General features: G+C 34.5%; 2 protein-coding genes and 1 long non-coding RNA gene across 6 annotated transcripts; 2 read left to right on the top strand and 1 right to left on the bottom strand.

The window, feature by feature from the left end:
- Positions 1–525: 525 nt before the first annotated feature.
- On the bottom strand, positions 526–9,975 carry LOC144553645 (aspartokinase 1, chloroplastic-like). 4 transcript variants are annotated; one of them, XR_013511412.1, is made up of 12 exons: positions 9,454–9,975; positions 8,434–8,526; positions 8,225–8,341; positions 7,678–7,794; positions 7,108–7,170; positions 6,740–6,867; positions 6,328–6,403; positions 5,825–5,921; positions 5,625–5,730; positions 3,786–4,911; positions 2,940–2,993; positions 526–874 (listed from the first exon to the last, which is right to left on the bottom strand). XR_013511412.1 is itself a non-coding variant. In XM_078301889.1 (9 exons), exons 1-8 carry the CDS (start codon positions 9,542–9,544, stop codon positions 5,826–5,828), a joined length of 777 nt encoding a protein of 258 aa, XP_078158015.1. In that variant the 5' UTR covers positions 9,545–9,974; the 3' UTR covers positions 5,535–5,730; position 5,825. The 4 variants fall into 4 exon arrangements, 1 of the variants encoding a protein (XP_078158015.1); XR_013511411.1 differs by having other exon boundaries at positions 9,463–9,975; XR_013511410.1 differs by having other exon boundaries at positions 8,434–9,974.
- Positions 9,976–16,870: 6,895 nt separating this feature from the next.
- LOC144553480 (dehydration-responsive element-binding protein 1C-like) lies at positions 16,871–19,230 on the top strand. The gene is made up of 2 exons (XM_078301657.1): positions 16,871–18,897; positions 18,986–19,230. The coding sequence occupies exon 1, from the start codon at positions 16,964–16,966 to the stop codon at positions 17,621–17,623; it is 660 nt and encodes a 219-aa protein (XP_078157783.1). The 5' UTR covers positions 16,871–16,963; the 3' UTR covers positions 17,624–18,897; positions 18,986–19,230.
- Positions 19,231–24,075: 4,845 nt separating this feature from the next.
- On the top strand, positions 24,076–26,023 carry LOC144553043 (uncharacterized). Its single transcript, XR_013511307.1, has 3 exons — positions 24,076–24,184; positions 24,993–25,323; positions 25,856–26,023. It is a non-coding gene; the product is annotated as an uncharacterized LOC144553043 (long non-coding RNA).
- The last annotated feature ends 257 nt before the right edge of the window (positions 26,024–26,280 follow it).

The raw sequence follows: 26,280 nt of genomic DNA, 5'->3' as shown, positions 1-26,280 counted from the left end.
CCGCTATAGCGGCGCTATAGCTAGCTATTTAGAAGCTTGTACATGATACAATAAAATTTGTTGTTTTATTAAATTTTTATAATACAAATTAGTTCTATTAATTATTTTTTTCTTATTTAAAAAAATATTTTATCAAAAGCACAAATTGAAATGTTAATGACACTTTTTTATCCGTTTACCCGACCCGTACCGTATTCGAAAAGATGGATAAGAGAAAAAAAAATTTCGTTATCATAACAAATACAGGTATGAAAATATCTCCACCCGACCCATATTTTATCCGTTGACACCTCTAATAGAAACTGCGTGAAGGACAAAAAAATAAAATATTAACTCTTGAAAAAAAGATGCGCCGCACATTTTTTCATCATTTTCTTTAGTCCCAATCCTTCAAAACAAAAATAGAGAAGTGCTCTCGAGCCTGGAAGATGGGAATAGTCTCCAAAACAACTCAATTGGTACAAATCGGATGAGGGTTTAGAATTGGATTTTGGTTTACTCAGATATCCGATCCAACATATTTGAATCTTTCTGGATCCGTTTCTTATTTAATTAATTAATAAATATTTTTGAATGGATTATGCGGACATGCGGTCCGTATAAACTGAATAGCTGTTTTCTCTGAGGTTGTTCACCCTATAAGTATATACGGCTGAATATTCGGTCATATAAACTGAATTTCATTACACTGCCCGACGGCCGCAGCACAGACCACAAAAAATAAAGGAAAAAAAAAGAGAAGTTTTTATTAAATATTTGATGACATCTTAAACTAGAAACTACATAAATAAAAAGCACTCGCATCAAAGAATTTCTTCTCGTAAGATACCAAGCCATGCACGGCTCCCTCTACTTGAGCAGCCCCAGTCCGAATCTGAAAGAAAAAAAATCAAGTTAAATTAAGTCGATCCACGGCCTTCACTTTATATCTGTTAAATCAACCTGATTAAAATTTAAAAGGCAGACCTAGAACATATTATAATAACAAAAAAGACAGCAAAGCAGACAAACTAGAAACAATATACATACCAATATAAAATAAAAAAAATATAGTTACTAAATAATTAGATATTATCCCAGTAAAACAATATAAATCTTGTTTATATTTCACTCATTTTCATTCTTCTTGGGAGAAGGAACATTAAGGTTTAAGGATGTGCTCTAGAAATTTCATGAGGGAAGGGGAGCAGGCAGCGCAAAGGGATTGCCACCTCTACATCTCGATTTGGGGATTACAAAATTTGGATAATTTGTATATAGATTTGGAGGTTACATAATTTGGAATATACCGTTCAGAGTCATGGATCAAATTAATATCGCAACCCACTCCCTTAATATGCCCTTAATACCTATTTTGCAGCAAAGATTCTATCTCAGTTATCCTTAATATGCCATGTAGCCCTTTCATTAACACCAAGCTTCTAAATAGCGTTTATAGCGGTGTAGCGGAGAGACAAAAAAAAGCTTTAGCGAATAGCGGAGCTATAGCGAAAGCTATTATAAATAGCGCTTTTTTATTTCAAAAATTATATTTTATATTTCTACTAATAGTAAAAAGAGTGATGCTTCTATGGATATAAGGGCCTATCTGTAAAATGAATATATTTTTATTTTCAAAGTTCAAACCGCCGATCCGAACCGTTCATCTTGTTCTCCATATTAATATATCTTTGGAGACCAAATTTTATATTTTTCTGAATTTATTTACTATTTATTAAGATGGGTATAAAAAATATCAAATTCAGACCATTGAATTTTGTACCCATCTTAATAAATAGTAAACAAAATCAGAAAAATATAAAATTTGGTCTCCAAGCACATATTAATATGGAGAACAAGATGAACGGTTCGGATCGACTGTTTGAACTTTAAAAATAAAATATGTTCATTTTACAAATAGGTCCTTATGTCCATAGAAGGCTTTGCCTAGTAAAAATGTCTCATCAAGAAAAAAAATATCAAATTAATTAAGAAGTTCTAATATTATTCATATTAAACCAATACAAAATTCAAATTGTCATTCAAAATATCCCTAATTCAAAAACTATCGATATATTTTATATTCAAAATATACCACTACCATATATTAATGCATGATACAAAATTTAATTGATATAGCGGTATAGCCCGCACATGTTCCATTGTATTGATATAACTTAATAAAGTAAAAAAAAAAACCAATCTAGATATTAAGGCCCATTAAAATTGCAAAATCATGTTTTCAGAAAAAAAAAATTGCAAAATCATAACCCATGTAGCATAGCGGACCGCTATTGCCGCTATTGCCGCTACGCGCTATAGCGGACCGCTATTACCGCTATAGCGGTCGTAGCTTGATTAGCGCAGTTTTAGCCCGTAGCTTAGCTTTCTGGGTCCAAAACCGCTATAGCGGCGCTATAGCTAACTATTTAGAAGCTTGATTAACACTGTATAACATGAGAAGAAATAAGAAAGAATTTTTGGGCATTTTCAAAATAAATAGGGACCCAAGTGACAGAAATGATAATACAGATATATAAGAGTCTATGAGATGATTGTAACTTTGCAAGAGTATGCATGCTTATTAAAAATTCAACAAGTTATGTAATTGGTTTGCTGCAAGCACATGCACATCCTCGCCCCTACATCCCAAACCATTCATGATGGATTTGCCCGAGAGACGAAGAGAAGGATTTGGTTACACTATGATCTCAAAACCAAAACAAATAAGAATTTAATAGAATAGAAAAGAAAGGAATATAATAGACATGATTTTGAATTGAAATTTTCTGATCAGTTAGGCATTTTTCTTAAAATGAATTCATTCTTAAACACTTCATAACTATACTGCCATCACATTTTTGTTTTGTATCTAAGGTTTTCGCTTACAAAAAGATAAACAACAAGAAGAATTATTTTACAGTACAGAGGAAGAAGAACGAAGAAGGAGAAGTAGATACCTTTTCGAAACAGACCAGAGTGTCGTCACTGTTCCATACGTTTCTTGGTCGGAACTACAGGTGAAGAAACGTACCATTTTGAATTAATTAAACTCTAGATATATATTATAGGGGGAATTTCATGTATACCCCTCAAAAACTTCAATATTACATATTTTCCCCTCTAAATTTTGAAATTACGTATTTCCCCCTCTAAATTTCAAAAACTCACATATTTACCCATTTTTATTGTCTTTTATATTAAAACTAATTCTAAATTTATAAAATACCTACTTTACCCTTCATTAAAAGTATGAAATGCCCCATTAAACTCAAATTTGAATCTGAAGGGTTCCTATATTGTCCGATTCGAGCGCATCGCAATAAGATTATTGCGTGTTCACTTCAAGATTCGTGCTAATATAGTCTGCACGGATCTCAAAGCAATTTTGATCCGCATGAAACACATTAAAATCTGTGCACATTGCTTCAATATCCGTGTGTGTTTGCTTCAAGATTCGTGTTGATGTAGCACGCACGGATCTTAAAGCAATTCGGACAGTAGAGGAACCTTCAGATTCAAATTGGAGTGAGATGGGCGTATTATGTTTTTTTAATAAAAAGGTAAAATAGGTATTTTATAAATTTAGAATGTGTTTTAATATAAAATACAATAAAATGAGTAAATATGTGAGTTTTTTTAGTTTAGAGGGGGAAATACGTAATATTGAAGTTTTTGAGGGGTATACGTGAAATTCCCCCTATATTATAAGTTGATGAAATGAGAAATGTAGAAATTAACTAAACATAAGTATTTTTTCAGCGAAACAGTAATCAACGAAGGAGGGAGAGGGACAAAGAGTTTACCAGAGATTGAGAGGTCCAAGGCATCTGGAGGCTGTCACAACCTAAGAATAGCTTGTGACTGAGATTGATGAATTTGGAATTTTTGTATGTTTTTGGGTATAAAATCTATTGTAAATGTATTGAATATGAAAAGAGAATAAACTAGAAAGTTCTATTTCATTCATTCCTTGGACAGAGTTAGTCACTTGCAAAGGGTAATCAACAATGTGAGTTCTCAACCTTTTGCAACGCTGATAATAGCAAGGTCCTCATCTAGGTCATCATCCACTGCATTTGCATCAGCTTCATTTGCCACCAACACTTGAGTCATTTCCAAGTAATCAGTTTCAGTAAGATCAGCAGCTACAACAGCCTTGTATAGCAAGGGCTTGATAGTCACTTGTGCCTCGTGAACAAGAATCACAACTAGGTAAAGAACCAAAGGCAACAGCAACTAAGGGGTTATATAAGTCATTGATTACGCGATTTATATCAGCTCCACATTGTAAGTAAGCTTCGATGGCTTCGGCTCTAGTTGCAGCAGCCCGCAAGGCTCCGTCGAAGCTTGCTTACAATGTGGAGCTGATATAAATCACGTAATCAATGACTTCTGTAACCCCTTAGTTGCTGCTATCTTTGATTCTGCACCTAGTTGTGCAGAGATTCTTGTTCAAGAGGCACAAGTGACTATCTTACTGAAATTGATTGCTTGAAAATAATTCAAGTGTTGGTGGCAAATGGAGCTGATGCAAATGCAGTGGATGATGACTTAGATAAGGACCTTGCTATTATCTGCGCTGCAAAAAGGGAAAGAACTCACATTGTTGTTTACCTTTTGCAAGTGACTGATTCCATCCAAGGAATGAATGAAATAGAACTTTCCAGTTTATTCTCTTTTCATATTCAATACTCAATACATTTACAATAGATTTTATAGCCAAAAACATACAAAAATCACTACAAGATAATATACATGTCCCGACGCTTAAAAACGCCACTAAATACATTTCCCGATGCTTGGACAAGTGTCAGCAATACCAGCGTCGGCAAAAGCCTTTCTCGACACTTACAACCTTTTTTCCTGGCGCTTAATAAACGCCGCCCAAAGTTTGGCTTTCCCGGCGCTTTTGAAACGCCGCCAAAAGTCCTGGATAATTAAAAAAAAATGAAAATTTCAAAAATTCGCTATAAATCATAGACAATTCCAAAAATGAAAATTCTTGTTTTGGGATGTTCATGGAAGTGTTTTCTATATGGCTATGCAATGGCTTGGCTTAATTCAACATAGAATCAGAATTTCTATCTAATTTGGTCTTAAGGGTTGTTTTAGGCATATGTTGTACCAGTATATGTTTATTTTGGTTTTGTTTGTGTGGAACACTGGTACAGGTATGTTGATATGATGGCCTACGAGTTATCCATGGAGCCTACAAGTTTTTCTCAGGATTTTGCACAAAAAAGAGAGGATACTTATACAATCAAAGTCTGATAATGTTCTTTTGAAATGCATAATAAACCCTATTAGTGAGCAATCGAAACTTCTCCAAAAATGAACAAGGTAAGGACAGTAACTTTAAATTTTATCGATTCTCCCACATTTAACAGACTACACAATTTTATAATCGAGTTCAGATTTTTCATGAGGTTCTTGATTCAACAATTCAACCATTCATACCATAAGAATGAAGAATGAAAAAGAAGTGGGGCTCAGACCAAGCCGATCAATTGTACAATTGATCCTCAGTCAACCCTCAATATTTCTTCTAAATTTAAACAATCCTCACTTTACCCCAACTTACAAATTTTACACCAAATTAAGTCAAACAATGGTAAACTAACAACAGAAAATAGTTTACAAACCTCACGAGGATTAGAATCTCTCATTGTGTCATTTAGTCAGTCCACCTCGACAGTTTTTATAAACGCCTTCTCAACATCTTTATTTACTGTGCATAAAGCAGTTCTCCTGTTAAATTAATTCTGATCATTTTCCAACACCTCAATGTTCTTAAATCCATGCTTTGACATTCAAAGAGGTATAAAGAAACAACAAATCCAACCTCATTTTTCTCTGATTGGAACAAACGGAGGCTGCCAGCAATTCCCAATTTTTCCTTTTGAGTGAATCGAACTCCCCCAGTTCCAGGCACCAAAACCCTGATGTACCATAAATTCATAGAGTACCAGTTGAATACAGTGCTTGGTGGGTAAAGCATTTTGACAATAAGTTTAGAAATAACGGTGCAAGCCTAAATTTGTATTTCAAAAAAGTATATAATAAACTTTTTTTAAATGATGCTTAGCTAATCAAACTTATTGTTTCTAGCTGTTGTTCAAGTTTTCTACAGTTTAAAACAAGTAATTTTCTGAAATTCCCATTAGAAATAGTGTTTCCTAACTATCCTTACATGCTGTCACAATTAAGGATAGGGGTATTTTTGGCACAATTGTACACTCACTGCTAAATAGGGGTATTTTTGTCAAGTTAACCTATACAATGTTTTATCTGTACTATCCCTTAAAATAGTATGAATGTACTAAAGCAAAAAAAGAGAATACATACCTTTGTAACATAGACATCAAATCCAAGCTTTGACATTATAGCAGCATCTATAATTTTAGCTTCCATACCTCCAGTACTGTCATGAACAGCAATCGTTATCTTAACTTCTCAAGCAAAGAAGAATCTTTTTTATTGCCAAAAGGCTATTCAATAGTTGAATCACTAAAAGATGGATATATGAAAAAAGTAAAAAAATGCCTATTTCTTTAAGAAGCACTACATCTAGATCAAAAGGTGGTCGATTATATACACCAAGCACATTTGTCTATATTACATCAAGGATCACATCAATCTCTTCTTCTGGAACTGAATTCAACATTCACGAGTAAATTAAATATCGAGTTTACCTCACGCAACACTCTTCAAATATCCACTCAAACTTCCATTCAAATTCATAATTATATTTTCTCACCATAAAGACCCATTGTGGACAAACACTGGTGCATCAATCTCTGACTGGAAACCATTTTCAAAAAATGCTGAATGGGCCTTCACACATTGTTTTGCTTCGCTATCATTGACCATGAAGGAGATGTTCACCTGCAAGTGCATAAGCTGAAATTATTAGTAAACAGCTACTAAATTTTATGTAACATCAATATTATTTTTTGCTATCATTTTTTCATGGTTAAATGTTGCCTACTCATGAAAAAAGAATAATAAGAATAACACCACCTTGTAAAAAATAACTCTTGTAGAATGCACACATCATATATAAATTATAGGGCTTATGGTAAATAACTAAAAAAATTAAGGGCATCTAAGCAAAGGGATAAGTACCTTTGATGCCCCTTGCAATATCATATGTACGTTTACTCCATTTCTTCTCAACAAAGCGAATGCCTGAAAACCCAAAATTTTAGAAGTGAGGAAGTTAAAGTGAAAGACCAAAAAAGGGATTTCAAAATTATATTATAGTGACAAGTAAAATAAGAGTGAGTCTATGGTACTATGCATATCACGGGTTGTTACCGTGCTACGGCTCTATATTCGAGTTTTCAAATCCTAACGGTCGATCCGAACTGTTCATCTTGTTCTCCATATTAATATGTGTTTGGAGACCAAATTTTACATTTTTTGAAAAATTTTTACTATTTTTTTAGATATTTAGAAAATCACTTGATCTGAAAATTCTGGACCATCCAAAAACAGTGATTTTCTATAAATCTAAAAAAATAGTAAAAAAATTTCAAAAAATGTAAAATTTGGTCTCGAAACACATATTAATATGGAGAACAAGATGAACGGTTCGGATCGACCGTTAGGATTTGAGAACTCGAATATAGAGCCGTAGCACGGTAACAAATCGTAATATGCATAGTACCATAGACTCACTCGTAAAATAATTACCTTCGCAAGAATTAAAGAAAACCTCTGCACATTACCAATAAGTGAGATTATAGATCTGTGCTGAAGAAAACAAACTACTGCTATCTTCTCCAGTTCCTCCACTACATTATCTAGCTCCTGCAATTGAGAAAATCAGAATATAATTTTATGTTGAGTGAGGCTATGGTACTATGCATAGCATAGATTGATCCGTAGTATGGATCAATATCTTTGTTTTCAAACTCCAAACAGTCAATCTGAACCGTTCAACACGATCTCCACATTTATATGTACTTGTAGACTAAGTTTTATATTTTTTAGATAGGTAGAACACTACCTTTGAATGATTTTCTACCTATCTAAAAAATTAGTGAAAAAATTCTAAAAATTGTAAAATTTGATCTACAAGTACATATACATGTGGTGATCATGTTGAGCGGTTCAGATCGACTATTTAGACTTTAAAATGGAATATTGATCCATAGTACGGACCAATATGCGCTATGCATAGTACCATAGACTCACTATTAAACAAACTAAACTACACTCGACGGTATTAAAAGCTGACCTGTTGAATTAGTTCTCTACTCCAAAGCTTAGATGGGTCAAGTGTGAGAGAGACACTAACTTCACTTGTAGCCACACAGTCAACTGATATACCCAAGTCTTCAAATATAGAAAATACCTACTCCAGAAAAAATCGATGGAAAGAAATGAAATTAAACTAGAAAAAATATTTAGTTAGATTATTGAAGTCAATTACCAGCTTGCACGTACCTTAGCTAGGAAGCCAAATTGACCAAGCATTCTTGTGCTAACTATATCCTGCATTGTCACATTTGATTTCAGGACTATGCTTGTAAGTATGCTCTGCGAATATAGGAAATAAGGTCAACTTTGGAATAATTAATGACCATGTATAATAACATTAGAAGAAAAATGAGACTGAAAATCAGGAATCGATTCAGAACTAAAAAACAAAATTTGAAGGTATTATGGCACAAAAATTACAGAATTAAGAGGTATCTTGAACAAAAATATGCAGCAATGCAAAAAACTTGTAAAAAACTCAAAAAAAGTATAATGTACACCTAATAAGTTAGAATTACCATGCAAATTCTCAAACAAATATGAAATACTAAACAAACCCAACAATCATGAATGAATTGCTCATTGACATGTTCCTCGGAAAAACCAAACTAGCGTGAGTTCTCGGCATAATGAACTTAATTTGGGGTTTTTCATTTTAAAAAATTAGGAGAGTAGAAATGTGACAGGGTATGGATGTGTTATATTGAGTAGGACTTGTGGGGATAGAGGATTTGACTTGTCAAATCCATTCCATTCCAGCACGATTTCTTTTTTTATTATGTTCCAACAAACAAAATGGAACCCACAAGTACTGATTCTGTTTGGGTCAAATTTCGGTTAATTCCAGTTAAAAATGGGAGGATTTCCATCAATTCTGTCTCAAATAGTTCAGAGATTGGCAATTTTAAGTTCCACTCCTGATTGTGTTCCATATCTATCAAAATTCTGAAGAAAAATGTGGTGGGTATCAAACTCTTGATGGTCACATGCAAATCCAACAACCTTACCACCAAGTTTTACATGCTTTTCTTATAATATTATATTACTATAGTAGTCTTTTTATATCATATACTGTAACAAATCTTAGTGTATGGGACTACTAAAATGAAATACACGATCTCAGATTCCAAATGCTGTTCCAATGAGCAAAAAGGGCTAGCAGCCAGAATAAATTTCAAAATTCATAAATTTAAAAATGAATATTACACATCTTACTCAAGTCTCTTGATTTAGTGATAAGTGTACCGGGAGACGACGCGACGCGACAGAGAGAGGCAGCGAAGAGGGAGAGAGACATGACCGACGAAGTAAAGATGACTGAGGTGAGCGGGAGAGGAGAGGCGGAAGGGCGGAGAGGCGGGGGGATAGGGTTTTGGTCGAGAGGCAAAGAGGAGGGAGGGTTTGGGGTTTGGCTCTGGCGCGATTAATTTGGAGCGAATATTTGGTCTGGCGCACGGAAAGGAAAGGCCGGCGTTTTGTTTAATTCGATCGAACGCAGAGAGGAAAGGCTGGCGTTTTTACTCGGCGCCGGTTGGCTAGCGCCGGTATAACCCCATTTTGTTGTAGTGAATTCCAAATTCATCAATCTCAGTCACAAGCTAATCTTAGGCTGTGACAGAGGCGATCCCGGCTCTTACACGCGCGGTCTGAGAGAGAGAGAGAGAGTCTGGTGGCGGTGAGGTGCCGAGAGAGAGGAGAGTAGCGGGAGGAGAAGAGGGCGGTTTAGGGTTTTAGTCGGACTGGTGAGGGATAGAGGAATTCGGATCCCCAGGTACCTGAGGTGCAATTAGTAAATATAGACCGTTATCTGAACCTGACACGAATCTCAAACGGACCTCTAGTTTTCACAGACATCGAATTGAGTTTGGCTCGGCTGAAATTAATCTGGACAGTCCGTTTGTATATATTGTACCTCAGGTACCTGGGGGTACGGACACCGGGGGATTTGGTTTTTGGTTCGTCATCAGTTAATCTGCACATTTTTTAAAAGCAGATTCAAACGAGAAATAGGTGCTTCTCAAAGTATAGTTCTGTCAATAAGAGATTAATGGAGTAATAGTTAGCTTTAATTATTGCAGCTATTAGCTCAACTTAACAATTAATCCTCAATTAATCAATTGGGCAATTAAAATTTAAGCCCAACCAACGAAGCGCTATTGGCTCAAACTTTGTTGCCTCTACTGGACTTCACAAGTCAAAAGTTTGTGCAAAGTATTAGTTATAAAATCTAAGAGTTCAGTATTCTAGACTTGCTTGTTGTGCAACGCAAATGAAGAATTAATACAATTTTGTTTCATTCAAAGAAGAAATAATATGTTTCTATTTGCAGTATACTGTACAGAGAAATTATTCACTCTTTACTAGGAAACAGTCACAACTTTATACTCATTGTATTTGTACATGAAAAATGTACAATATACAATCCACAGCCCCAATACAACCACTTATCATTCGTCAAGAAAAGAATAATGAAGCATATACACAAATGCTTACAATATTAGCCATCATCTATCTCAAACGCTTACAAATGCTTACATATCAGCCATCATAATGAGCACATACACAAATGCTTCCAATATCAGCCGTCATATATGAATTACCAATGGCACAAATATCAACCATCATCTAATATCAAACCAATATTATTATTCGGTCGTGTTTAAAATATTTTTTTTTGTACCGAAATTAGATTTACATTTACATCGTATTTATATATGATTGGTCATGTATACATGTCGTTCATGATAACTTAATTTTGTGATAAAAATTAATTATATACGCGATGGAGTTAAAATAGACTTTCAAACCCGAAATTTTTATTAATACTAAAAAATTCTATCAAATTACTCAATCTACTCAAATTTGCGCATAATCTCAAAAATTGCCCCTTCCGGTTAATAACCGGACTCTATCCTTCTTTCCAGTGATTTAATCACCGGATCTAGAAAAAATTTCCAGTTATTACATAACCGGAAAGTGGCTATAAGGTTGCGTCCAGTTTGAGAGTAGAGAAATACTGGAGAATTAGTTTGACTAGTTACTTAGTAACTTTTGTTTGTTTGGGTTTTTTTTTTTTACAAAACATAATTTTTTTTTATTTTTTGTATTGAAATATTAGAAATGTTCAATATATTTCTTTGAAAATAGATGGAATACAATATAATTTGATTTATTAGAAAAACTGCAACAAATAATCCGGATCAATATTTTTCAGGCCAGATTTTTCGTGGCTGTAAGAAAAATTAATATTTTCTTTATGTGTTATTGGAAAAAAAAATACTTAGATTCTGAGTTATTGATCCCGGTTCAAAAGACACTTATAGATAAATACATAAAATATTATCATCCTTATAGTACATTTAATTTCTAAAAGTTGTATCTATTTAAAAAAAAAACTTTAAGTTATTTAATGATTGGATATTAAAAAAAATTCTCAAAATAGATACAAATTTTTAGAAATTAAATGTACTAGAAGGATCACAGTATTTTTTGTATTACCTAGAAGCAGTGTTTCAATAATCGGTTCTTATTCGGTATTCGGAAAGCCACCACATATGATATACGGCCGCATATTTGAATTTTTATTCGAATTTATATATTCGGATTTTCAAATGAAAAATCATAGACATTAACTCTAATAAACATAGATAAACATTACAAATAAACATAAATAAAACATAACATAAGTTAGAACAAGTTAACAACTCATAGTACAAATTACAAAACTACAAATAAGTATAAATAAAACATAAGTTCAAACTTAATAGTACTAGACCACCCTTCTACTGAAATGAAACATAAATTACTTTTCTTAAAAAGTAATAGATAAAATTAAGTTCTTCATCACCACCACCACCATCTAAAATATCATCATCATCATCACCATCAGTTATGTCAGTAATGACCATCTCGTCTGTATTTATGCAATCGGTGTAAGGAAGAAGTTGAACTTGAAGCTAAATTAATTTCTTTGGGAAACTCTAAGGCTGGACCCCCTATCCAATCTCTCACATGCTCATCTTGCTCTTCTTCTATTGCACACATTGGATCAGATTTTCTCAAGATCTTTCGATTATTTATGCGTGCATTGAATTGAACAAAAACAATATCATTAAGACATTGCACTTCCAACTTGTCCCTTTTCTTCAAATGGGTCTGTACAAGTTAAGGAAAACTAATTAATTGCAAAATAGCATCGTATTTTCTGTAAAATAATTTATTGCAAAACATTGGATTAAGTATGAAAACAACACCATATTTACTTGAAAACAGCTGTAACACCCCGGTATATATTTTTAATTATTTTGGACTTATTTATAATATTAAAAAATATTGAAGGTTTTAATTGTAAAATAGACAAATTTAAATTAGTGAAAACATGAGGTGGCTTTATTGTGCCACGCGGCTTCCATGTATTAACCCCTCTAAGATATTTGACCCGTTATTTGAAGTCTCTATCTTCCTCTCCATATTCGATCAGTTCTTGAGAGAAAAAAAATGGAAATCCGAGAATGACAAGAAAAGTGAATTGAGAGGAAAATTAGAAAAATGATAACAAAGGAAATATTTGATAATTATTTTGATACCGATTGTTATTGGATTTGATATCCGATTGAAATTCTGACTACGTCGCGTTGATTCTGAAGAACCATTGCAACTCGAATTTGATTTCTGAATTGACCGCTATCAGGTAACTAGACTTCTCTATAATCTGTGCTTCGATTTGTATGGTTGATTTGGTACTGAATTGGGTAATCGGATTATGATAGTATCAAGCTTCTAAATAGCTAGCTATAGCGCCGCTATAGCGGTTTTGGACCCAGAAAGCTAAGCTACGGGCTAAAACTGCGCTAATCAAGCTACGACCGCTATAGCGGTAATAGCGGTCCGCTATAGCGCGTAGCGGCAATAGCGGTCCGCTATGCTACATGGGTTATGATTTTGCAATTTTTTTTTCTGAAAACATGATTTTGCAATTTTAATGGGCCTTAATATCTAGATTGGTTTTTTTTTTTTACTTTATTAAGTTATATCAATACAATGGAACATGTGCGGGCTATACCGCTATATCAATTAAATTTTGTATCATGCATTAATATATGGTAGTGATATATTTTGAATATAAAATATATCGATAGTTTTTGAATTAGGGATATTTTGAATGACAATTTGAACTTTGTATTGGTTTAATATGAATAATATTAGAACTTCTTAATTAATTTGATATTTTTTTTCTTGATGAGACATTTTTACTAGGCAAAGCCTTCTATGGACATAAGGACCTATTTGTAAAATGAACATATTTTATTTTTAAAGTTCAAACAGTCGATCCGAACCGTTCATCTTGTTCTCCATATTAATATGTGCTTGGAAACCAAATTTTATATTTTTCTGATTTTGTTTACTATTTATTAAGATGGGTACAAAATTCAATGGTCTGAATTTGATATTTTTTATACCCATCTTAATAAATAGTAAATAAATTCAGAAAAATATAAAATTTGGTCTCCAAAGATATATTAATATGGAGAACAAGATGAACGGTTCGGATCGGCGGTTTGAACTTTGAAAATAAAAATATATTCATTTTACAGATAGGCCCTTATATCCATAGAAGCATCACTCTTTTTACTATTAGTAGAAATATAAAATATAATTTTTGAAATAAAAAAGCGCTATTTATAATAGCTTTCGCTATAGCTCCGCTATTCGCTAAAGCTTTTTTTTTTGTCTCCCCGCTACACCGCTATAAACGCTATTTAGAAGCTTGGATAGTATATTTAACTGGAATATGGGGTCTAGATACTGAAATTGTTTTTAATGGATTGGAATACTGGGAATCACCTATTTTAGGGATTCCAACTGGATTGGAACTGATTTTACTGAAAACTAGACCCAACTTATATTACCGGTTAAATATGCATACGTATTCTGATTTTTAATTGTGTGGATTAATCCAATCCTATTGAAATGGTTGTTTACTGTTATTAAGCCAATTATAGAGAAGCTGCGTCGTTAAATAACTGGTTACTCGGCTTTGTAGCTGATTCCATATTGTTTCTGTTTCTTTCTGTTGCGACGTAGGTTGACAGGACGGCGGATGGATGCAAGGGTGCCGTTCTGTCGCGTCGCGTGCCCGGCCCGGCCGCTGGGGCGTGATAACAGCACCATATTTTATGTAAAAAAAAACAACACCATATACTCATAAATTTCTTTTTGCATTTTTGTATATTACCTTTGATCCTCGCAAGATGGAACTTAAACCTCGATATTTCTCCCGAACAAAGTTTAGTGCACAACAAACACTTGATTGTATTTGGGTCACTCTTTTCCACCAACCTCCCATACTTCCAGCCAGAATTAATTGAGTTTAACAGCCTATGCAAAGAAGCAATAGAATCTGAAGCTGACATTGCATGAGAACTAGAACTAGACATAATCCTATTAAAAAAGAATAATATACATATCAGATTTACATATCACTACTATATATAAAGATGTAATATCTAGTTTAACGACTTCAGATTTTAATCTTTTGCATTAAAACTAAAGAGTGTATCCTCCTTTAATTAAGACTAAAGAGTGTATCCTAAACCAAGGTGTTTGACAGTACACTAGTACATCATTTATTCAAGAGAAAGAAAATATTCCAGTAATTTTAGTAACACCAAAAATTTGATACATATCAGTAACATCAAAAATTTCGTACATATTCAGTAACACCAAAAATTTCAGTAACAATATACATATCAGTAACCGTTTGATACATTTTATTTAGATATAAATTTGCTAAAATACAAATCAAATGACTTGGATATACAATTTTGACTTGTATACAAGGTTGCCGATGCATATCAGATAACTTCAGTAACTCCAAAAATTACATCTAACCCCTTAAATAATCAACAAATGAAGGTAATACTTAAAAGAAGAAAATAAAAAAGATAATTATTTGACTTGCCTTTTGAATTTGAGAGAAGTCAGACAACCGAGAAAAGAGGGGTTGGGCCTGATGGAGGAGAGGCGATCGCTGACCGAGGAGAGGTACCCGACGATGAGTTAATGACTGAGAGTGGAGAGGAGGCTGGTGGAGGAGATTCGATTGAAAGGAGAGATTGATTATTGATTAGAAGGAGGGATCGCACAGCCGCACGGGAGAGGAGAAAGGGGTTAGGTTTAGCCGATTGATTTTCAAGAAAGGGAGGTTTAGGTAGCCGCACAAGAGAGGAGAAATTAATTGAAATATTAAATAATTTAAACTTGGACCATATTCGGGCCATATTCGGATTCTTATTCTCTATGCAGAAAAAGTCGGCTGAATAAATCATATGTGGAAAAATATATTCGGTTGAATATGGGGCCGAATATTCGAAACCGAATATTATACCGAATACTTATTTTCTATTCGAATTCCAATCGAATACGAATATTCGGCCGAATAGACCGATTTTTAAAACACTGCCTAGAAGTGACCTTTGAACCGTGATCAATAACTCACATTCAAAACATTTTTTTTTCCAATAACACATAAAGAAATATATTAATTTTTCTTATAGCCGTGAAAAATCCGGCCTAAAAAATATTGATCCGGATTATTTGTTGCAGTCTTTTTAATAAATTAAATTATATTTATTCCATCTATTTTCAAAGAAATAAATTGAACATTTCTAATATTTCAATACAAAAAATAAGTAACTGATTAAACTAATTCTTTTGTATTTCTCTACTCTCAGACTTGACGCAAACTGGAATTTTTTTCTAAATTCGGTGACTAAATTACCGGAAAAAATGATAGAGTCTGGTTATTTAGTAACCAGAAGGGGCAATTTCGAGATTCTGCGCAACTTTGGCTAGATTGAGTAATTTGATAGAATTTTTTAGTATTAATAAAAATTTCGGCTTTCGAACTATAGAGATCAAACATATATAAAAATCAATCATATAATTTCTTTTTATAGAAAATGAAGGTCAATTTATAATACCATATCATTTTACTATAAATTATATAGAAAATCATACATAAATACAAAAAAAAATAATGGATGTCAATTGATCCATTCTCTCATCTTCTCTCTGCCCATGCATACAGCATACATGTGTGATTTTCTATTTTCTATGCGACAATAAAGAATTATGTTTGATTTATCTATTAACTATGGTTTGATATGTTTAGTTGTGTAATTAGTAATTACATCAATTTTTCCATTCTTATAAAAACAAAAATAAGAATTAAGAATTTAGAAACGTGATGGATTGAAAATTCGGGAAAGATGGCGAATTAAATAAATATGTGAATTGTTATGATTTAGAAGATAATATATATGTTATTACAAAATATAAAGAATTACGTAATTTTGTAATTTTTGAAAAGTTTATGTGAAATTATTATTTTTTTCCTTTCCAATTTTCATAAAGAAGCAGTAGTTAAATTCAGAAAAAAAAAAAAAAAAACAAATATCTAGATGCTCCAGCTGTCCGTGCGCCTCCGTGGCAGGAAATAACTTAACGCTGCCTTTTTTCCACTCAAGCCGCGTTGTACGACGTACGCGTTAGAACTTCCTCTCTGCTGTGCTACCCCACAAACTATATATGCTTCCTTCCATTCACTTCCGAACTTAGGGAAATTAAAATTAAAACATCAAGAGCTCACCCTCTAAACTCCAGAACCCCACTCATATATACTCTCGTACACAACAGCAAGTACTTGGATTCTCAAATGAATTCTTCCTCTAGCAGCGACCCAGACACAGACTACATGACCATATGGTCAGCGCCTCCGAAGAAGCCGTCAGGACGCACCAAGTATGTAGAAACAAGGCATCCGGTCTACAGAGGAGTTCGGCGCAGAGGTGCCTCAAACCGGTGGGTCTGTGAGGTCAGAAACCCCAACAATAAATCAAGAATCTGGCTCGGTACTTTCCCAATTGCTGAGATGGCAGCTCGGGCGCATGACGTTGCAGCGATGGCGTTGCGAGGCCGTTCTGCTTGCCTAAATTTTGCTGACTCAGCATGGCTGATCAACAACCCTCCTTCCTTCTCAAGTGTGAAAGAGCTGAAACAAGCTGCCATTGAGACCGCCGAGGCGCTTCACTCAAAGAATTCATTAGACTTAGCCGAGAATGTCTCTGCTTCTACATCATTGGTTGAGATGGTAGAGAAGAAGGAAGTGCCTTTGTCGCAGATGCCTGAATCTACCATCAATTCGGTTGCCTATGATCAAATGGAATCAATTAACTGGCATGCAAATGAAGATGTGAATTTGGAACTGTACTACGCGAGCTTAGCCGAGGGGCTGATGATGGAGCCTCCGGTTGGGTGGTTAAGTGATTTGGATGATTGTAATGAATGGTGTGGGCCTGTGTCACTGTGGAATTGATGAAGGTTTACTGGTTTAGGAACATTTTTGAATAGTTTTAAACTTTTCTCAGTACCCCTCAGCTTTCGCAAGGCATCAGTCGCCATCTGTGCTTGTACTCTTCCATTGGGCGTTTGCCTTGGACGGCTCTCAGAAGAAGCCACCGGAGAGAGAACAAGGCAGGAGCAGCATCCCTATCACCGATATCACAACTTCTACATGTAGCCCCACCCCCCTACTGTATTTATCTCAAGGCTTCCCACTAGGTAGCCTAGCCGTACGATTCAAGTACAATAACAGTTGAACAATTTACAAGTATATATAAACGAAGATCAACGGTTGGGATCGGAATAACCTGTTATTCCTTTGGAACAACAGAAGATTTATTTCCTTACATTTTACCAAAATTATTGAGCGAGCGTCCGAGCCTGCTGGTGTGAAAAAAAGGGAAACAAATTTCTGTTCTAAAGAGAAGTGTGGCATTTGTCTTGTACCATTGAGTCCGACTGGTATATAACGCTCAAACAAAATTATTGAGCTTTAAGAGAGACAGCTGGTTGATTTTCACAAAAAAGAAGCCCCAGAGAGAGACCAAGTGGTTAGAAAAAAAGAAAAGAAAGGATACATACTCTGTTGTAAAGAGGAGAAAATCATACCAGAATTCCAAGGACAATAAAGAGCTCCTTAAGATATATCAGGGTTCCACAAATTTCGGATGGTGACGTCTCCGCAATGTACAGAGGAGCACCATGCTTCATCGCCTATCACATGGTTGTTTTAATACAATTCAGTTCAATATAGATATCTCAATTAATGTTCTTAATACTTCCAGGTAATATAGCTTGATAAAAGCATAATATTAACAACACAAACAAGTATATGTCAGCTTTTTTTGCTGAGGCGAACTGGTAAAGCAGGAAGTTTGGTACATAATTTCTATAAGATAACAAAACACGTTTTTTGCCCTTATCGTCATTTTGTCATTGAAGGGATGAACAGCTGAGACCATAGCACTGTACCCGATCGGGCAATTAGGTTGGATCAGAATTATACCTCAACTTAGCAGACTGGAGTGTTAGTATCAAGTATCAACCCATATTAGTGAATACCAAACTGATGCCAACTATTATTTGATCTGCACAACTTTATATTTTGTTTCCCATTTTTTGCCATTATGTATTATTCAGTTCTACAAAATGAATTGGTGTTTTATTTGGGATACCTAGCATCAGCAGAAGCCATAAACCCATTGAAACAGTGTATACTTTGCTCAAGATACTGAAACAACCAGGAAGGTACATGTAGCCTGGTTAAATTTAAAACATACACGAACAACTCTTTCATATTGATGGTTTTTATTTTAACCGTGATGGTTGTGACTAGAAATTATTGGGCTGCTCCTTTCCATGCCGATGCACGCCGATGCCATATATAAGACGACCAATAATGAGAATAACTAGATCAGGGGCATGTCCAGTAAAGAGAGCACCGGCAAAAAATAGCAAAGTAGCTGTGATCAGTTGAACTCTTCTCCCTATACCATTGTAACTCACTGTCAGTTAACATTGAGTAAGGAGAGCATAATAATAACAAATCAGCAACTCAAACCAAGGATCACATTACAAAAACAACACAAGGCTACTGCAATCTGTCAAGATGTCTTGCATTTGGAGCGCAGCATAAATAATTCTCAGATTACTTGTAGTTAACAGAGTCAACTGCAATTTGTCAAGATTGCCCTCGCACTTCATATATTTAATTCCACAAGGCAGAACAATAATTCAATAATTAACAATACGTGGTGTGACTAAAAAATAAATAGAATAAACAGAATGAAATGCATGGAGTTTGTTATCTAGAAAAAAACTTTCAATTTTGAAAGAAAAGAAAAGGACAGAAAAGTCGAGGAATTACCACTAAATCCAACTACACTTTTTGATTAAAAAGGCCTAGGCCCGTTTCATTGCGGAAACAAAGTTAATTTACAAGAATAGTTGTATCAGCTGAATCATATAACATGACCCCCTGATGCCCCTGTAACTACTGGCCATATATCGGCACATGCAACAAGATAAAACAAGTTCACAAAAACAATCCTACATCTAAGCTACTCGCAAGGGCTGAACATAATCCTCCAACATAATCTAAGGTAATAAGTCTCAAAATTAACCCTACTGCTGCTGCTTTATTAGTGGAAGTTGCTGGCCCATCATAGTCCAACAGCAGGGAGTCGTCATCCGGATGCCAGCTGTTGAGTGGTATCTCATCTGTGTCCATCGGCAGCCATAATGCAGTCTCCTCTTTAATCTGCTGCTTCACATTACCTGTCCAATAGTGAACCAAAGAAATAATAAGAAAAATGATCTGACGAGGGGACTTAAGTGTACCCGAATTGAAGCATAGGTCGTTGCAATGTTTCCATATTGTCCAGCACACTGCACTAACTACTAGACCCAACTACATTGCTGAGAGGCTGAACCAAGTAGACCCGGCAGACTGAAATTTGTAAGTTAATTAGCTAGATTGCCATTGACATTGTTTACATGCATTGTCAATTTCTTCTTTTCTTTTTTGTAGTAATGGTGGGAAAATATGTTTTCTTTTGTTGAAATATAAAAATGGTATAGTTAAAGTGATATATGTGGTGACAGACCAGCAAAGAGACAGTAGCTCCAGAAGTGGCTCCAATGTTCTTTTGCCGTTGTGCCCTTAGGCTTCCATTCAACACAGAGTTAAGCAGTTACATTTAGATTACATACCATAGAATAAAGGGAAAGTAAAAACTTGCATAAGAGAACCTAAATGACCAACCCAGATGAACTAAGTGGGCTAAACTATTCCTTTCCTTTGGTACAAACAAACAATTAAACTCTTGAATTTGAGTTCTAGTAACTGCAATTTGCATGACTCCAGCAGGGGCCTGCCAATTCATGCTCATCAGGCGTGTGACGTTGCAAAGATGGCACTGTGAGGCTGCTCTGCTTGCCTAAATTTTGCTGACTCAGCACGGCTGATCAGCAATCCTCCTTCCTTCTCAAGTGTGAAGGAACAGAAACAAGCTGCCATTGAGGCCGCCGAGGGCCGAGGTGCTCCACTCAAGGAATCCGTTAGACTCAACTGAGAATGTTTCTGCTTCTACATCATCGATTGAGATGGTAGAGGAGAAAGAAGTTCCATTGTCGCGGATGCCTGAATCTACCATCAATTCGGTTGCCTATGATCAAATGGAATTTAATTGAGATGGAATGAAGATATGAATTTGGGACTGTATTTTTAATCAATACCTGAATCTCCTCATTTAAGCATTGCTTCTAAGTAAAAACACAAAGAATATGTTCATGCAAATATAATTCGCTATTTGTTAGGGCATGTTTGTAAATGTTTGTCTGACGGCCATCTCTTTCAGTTTAAACAGTTGATTTGAACTCTACAACGTGATTTCCATATGAGTTTACGAAGTAACCTGGTGAACTTAAAAAGAACACCTTGATCATCTCCAATCCATAAATTAATTGCTAAATAGCAGTTATGGTAATTTTAGAAATTAAACAATCCACCCCTACATTAGTACAATTAACCAACACTTAAGGATTAAATACTTGACCAATAAAAATTAAACACTTAGCCAACTCATCTTTGAAAAATAATTTCTTATTAAGCAATTTTTCTCAATAATTGTTAAATAAGCAACGACCATACAATCCAGCAATTATCAGTGTTATAAATAACGGTATACGGTCGTTGGACGGATAGGGTACCGCCAAGCAATTAATCGGAAATAATCGGCCGATTAGTCAGAAATATCTATGACGGTTTGATCACTGCCAGCGACTAATCAGCCGATTAATCGGCCTAAACAAACGTTTTTTTACAACACTGATAATTATATTAGCAATTGATACATTAGATTAGCAATCCAAAAACAATTGCCATTGTAGATGCTCTTAGATGTGGAAGAGTATCCCCTCAAGTATTCTCTCTGTCTACAAAAATCACGGCCGAGTGATTTCTTTTCAAGTGTACTTTAGATGCACGGAATGTCTTTAAGATTCGTGTTAGGTACCAGGTCAAGTGTATGACGAACTGAATTTGATACATGTCGTTTCTGTTGGGTTGGGCTTTGTCGCCCCAGCGAATTGATTTTTGTATTCTTTTTGAAGGAAACCTTTTGACATGTCCATGGGCTATGTATTTACCAAAGTTTAGTTAGCGACCTTCGTTATGGTTCACTTGATAGGCTCATCCATATAGACACCGAACACATTTTGAACTTTAAAAATAAAGATATGAGTCCATAGCACAAAACATTGTGCAATATGCATATTACCATAGCCTCATATTTATTATTCCTCTTTAGTCGTTGCAATGGAGCCGTTGTTCAATTCATGATGTTGTTTATCACCTCTGACATTGTTGAACAAGGTGTCTAGCATCAATATTGTTAATAATATTGCTCAAATTTTATACCGTAAAACATGAAGTTTCCTTCATTCTCTTTGATTTCTTTTCTTTTCAGATTTTTAGAAATATTCTAAATTTTTGTGGGGTGATATTCGTACTTTCCTTAAATTTACAAAAATGACTGCCAATACGGATTAAATGTATTCCATACAAAAATTAATTACTATTCTCATCAAATTGATGTTCTTCTTAACGTTGACAGGTATCACTAATTGTGATTTTTGGCCAGATGAGAGAAATTTGAGATTTTGGAAGGCTGATATTGCAAAATTTACCTTTTTTGCTGGAGCTCATTGGTACTTGTGGTTGTGGGTTTTGATATTTAGTTTGGAGCTTTCACCACTAATTGGATAAGTTGGTTCCAATTGTTTTTGCCGAATGTGTTGGTGACTAGTATTGATCCATAGTTCCGGTAATGAGAGTAAATGTTTGTCTGACAGCCATCTCTTTCAGATTTTGGCATCCTTATGCATTTGCAAGCTTTTCTTTCCTCTTTATTCATGTATGAATTAAGCATAGATACTTCATTTTTTTATGATTAATATATGGGAAAATTTAGCATACATATAATAAAAACAGAAATAAGAAATTAAACAAGGATCTGTTTATAAGTTTGCATGATTCAGCTTGTCAGAATTGTCTTGCATAAATATCAAAAAGTAGAAGCTCTTCCTCTTGCTCTGTGGTGAGGATAGCAAAGGAAAATAGAAGAAAAATGATCATATATTCATATCGTGACTGTACAAAAACTTTGACATATTTTATTAGTTGTAGATATTATTTTGTGTTGGTATGCCCACAACTTATTTTGTCAAGTAAAAAAAATTGTGTTTTCATGATTTGTCACAAATGGGATAACACACTTTCATAAAGCGGTTATCCCTCTTCTAAACTGTACAATCTTAAATGCTCATAGGCCAATCTTAAATGCTCTAAACTGTACAATTTTTTGTTATGTCCAGGTAGAATAGAACTATACCAACCGTACGTCTACGCAACTTTTGTAATAACTTATTTATATATAAATTTTTTAGGAAAAATTGGTTATTTGCCCCTTTAAAACCTTCAAATTGTAAAAAGAGAAAAAGTATCATCCCCGTTAACCTTTTTCACGCGGTTTTAACTATCTTTTCAACCGCTTTTAACGGTCCAAGATAAAACTTTCCCGATCTACTCTTTCCTGTTCTGGTTTCTCATATCCTCCCAATCGATCTTTCCCGTTCTCTTCTCTTCTCTCCTCCCAATCTCTTTTCAGATCTCTTTGCTCCTGGTGTCACCTCTGGACGTCCACTCAGCCACAGCCAAGCGGATCGATTTCATCTGTTGCTACCACCGCCGCCGCCGCATCGTTGCCGTCGGTAAAGACGAACCTGTAGGAAAATCGCCGAAAAGTTGTACAGAAGGAAGATCGCCGTTGGTAAAAACGAATCTGATCTCCACGAATCCGATCCGAGATCAGATTTCACCGCCAAGGAACCGTTAACTCTGATCGAGGAAGTCAAAGGAATTCAAAGCAGTGGTTTGGTTCTTTTTCTCGCCTTGATTTGATTTTGTCATCTAGTTACAGAGATATATTCAATTTTAGCAAAAATAAAAGGTTCTGTAACAAAAGCATGTATCAGATGGCCCAACCCCAATTTCTACTGGGTACTATCCACAGTGGATCAGGATGTTCAGTGATTGATTAATATTTAATTATGGTAAATAATTTTGTTACTAACAGTACTTTAGTCAGGCTTCAATAGTAATTTAATTAACTAGCTGCTACCTTGTAAACATGATTAAAAATTCTAGTAAGGCTTGAGGTCAAATTACCTAGAGATTGGTACCAAACTGATCAGGTACGGTACCATTTGCTTATCCTTTTAACTCTTGTGAATAAAAGTTATAATTATCAAACCCAAGAAACACTAATAATCTAACTATTTTTTTCTTTATTCTCCTCATATTATCATGGTGGTTAATATTTGGTTTCATTGTCTTTAAGGAGTGTAATGGGGGTTGTATCTATTTTTAATCTTCTGAACTTGTCTCGATTTCGGTGGCCTAATAGTAAATTAAGAGAAGAGATACAATTTGCAGCATTTGAGCTTGTCTTATGGTTTTGAGATTTTGATCAAGGTGCTCATTCTCTTGCTTAGTATTAGCTCTTCACAAACTTATTTGAAAATAAATTCACAACTTCTGGCAATGGGTCATTAAATCATCAAGCTGGTCGAAAGTAGGTGTCGTTTTATCAAACATATAGGGATGGTATTGAAAGTTGGCTTTTGGATAATATTGAACTTTGCTTTTGTTAATGCATGTCTTGATGAAAAAATGATCTAAGAGAGATTTTAGGCATTTAATGTTAATCAACAAAAAACTAGGACTAAGAAGAAAAAATCACTCTTGTACCTACTTTGCGATCCTAATTATGTCACGAACTTTGCGATCCTAATTATTTTGAATTTCATCTTAAGTGGCATGTTATTTCCAGGTCTGTTTATACTGGTTCATTACAGGATTCTTGCATTAGATTTAGGGGATTCATCGCTAGTGTATATAACATGGTTTTGGATTCAATTCACCACTGGGTAGTCTACTAGTGACAGGTCCTCTATGACAGAGGTCGGTTTGCATAGCTCCAGCAGGCTTAGTGCCTCTTCCTTGGCTATTGGAGAAACCTGACCAAATAATTATTGGAATATATAGAATCTGTTCTTGTGGAATATTCCTATGCAGATTCCAATTGATATTCAAATTGTTCTCTACATTCTAATGCTTTGGGATGAGATAAGTAGAAGAGCATACATGTACTTGATTGAACTAATCAATGTATTCAGACAGTTGAGTGGATATTTGATGAAACATAAAAGTTGTCAATTTAAAGTTAAGTATCCAATTTCTGTTTAGCTTTGCTTCTCTAACCAATGTTATTTCTCGTTAGTTATCCGATACCAGTACCAGATGGTTAATGCCTATTTGGTCAGTATTTGACTGGTACAGATCTGCTATCAGGCTTGACTTGCACAGTGCTGAGATTGATAAGTCCATGAAACTGTACTTTTCATGCCCAATATATTGCTACATAACTGCTCATTTTTTTCTTGATTGTCTGCTCTAAAATTCTAACATTTACCATTTTTTATTTTCTACTCAAGCTAAATGCAAATCGGGTTGTAGTTGAAACTCTACGTGGATTTGACCAATTTATGAATTTGGTGGTTGATAATTATGTTGAGCTTAATGGCAATGAAAATAATGACATTGGCATAGTGGTACGTCTTATTAATTTAATTTTTTCTTTGAGCTCATTTACTTTTTCTGTTTACCCCAGTGAAATACTCACCTTCTTGTACACCAAAACAAGGTCAAATCCGAACTAAAGTGAAGGGGATTGATTGGTCATTTATCTTTTTAATCTTCACTTAAGGGTCAGCTTAAAAACTTAATCTCTTGATTCTGGCAAAGTTTGATGTCTAAAGTTTTCATGAAAATAACAAGTTTGAAAGTTCGGACTACTTTCTAAGCAAAGGTTAAATGGTGATTGTTGGAGTAGTTGTTAACAAAGTAACTGTGTTAGTCTAAGGTGACTAGTAATAATTAATGCATAATATTGATAGTTATGGTGATTAAAATGGTTCACTATTATTATCAATTTAGCGAAACTAGGGAATTTTATTTTAACTGAAGTGATACAGGTGTGTTGTGTTTTGCTTGTAATTAATATGACAATATTATGGTTTCAATCATTATCGCAAGTTACTGCACTGATTTGATATAAATCTATATAACTTAATTCTTCACCAGGTGATCAGAGGAAACAGGTGTGGTCATGATTGAAGCACTGGAACCAGTGAAGACGGCCTGAAGTCCAATTGTGCCTTTCATCTTTAATTGACTTTCCACAGTGTTGTATTTCATATGCCTTTTCTAGTTTCAGTGAATGTACTTGTTTCTGTTTGAGTATTTAGATCTATGAAACTGTCTACAGATTAGTCATGTGATAAGGTTTACATTATTCAAAACAATTGAAAGTAGCATCTAGATGCAAATTTAAAAAAAATAAAATTTGAAACTTATTTTTACAGTATTCAACGAAATTATCTATAGAGTAATGTGATCAAGTTTACAAAATTCAAAACAATTGAAAGTAGCATTTAGATGTAAATTTAAAAAAATAAAATTTGAATTTTTTTTATAGGTTTACAAGATTCAACGAAACTATTTATAGA

Source organism: Carex rostrata, chromosome 4 (assembly GCF_964058835.1).
Source record: "Carex rostrata chromosome 4, lpCarRost1.2, whole genome shotgun sequence".
In the NCBI taxonomy this organism is placed as follows: Eukaryota; Viridiplantae; Streptophyta; class Magnoliopsida; order Poales; family Cyperaceae; genus Carex; species Carex rostrata.
Note: the sequence above shows the minus strand (reverse complement) of the source record. Positions and strands in the feature narration are given on the sequence as shown.

Coding starts and splice junctions, on each gene's coding strand:
- LOC144553645 (XM_078301889.1), bottom strand. CDS start 9,544: ATGTCTCTCTCCCTCTTCGCTGCCTCTCTCTGTCGCGTCGCGTCGTCT. Junction 6,404..6,739: donor GTCCACAATGGGTCTTTATG/GTGAGAAAATAT, acceptor TGTTCATGACAG/TACTGGAGGTATGGAAGCTA. Junction 5,922..6,327: donor TTGATGTCTATGTTACAAAG/GTATGTATTCTC, acceptor ATGGTACATCAG/GGTTTTGGTGCCTGGAACTG.
- LOC144553480 (XM_078301657.1), top strand. CDS start 16,964: ATGAATTCTTCCTCTAGCAGCGACCCAGACACAGACTACATGACCATA.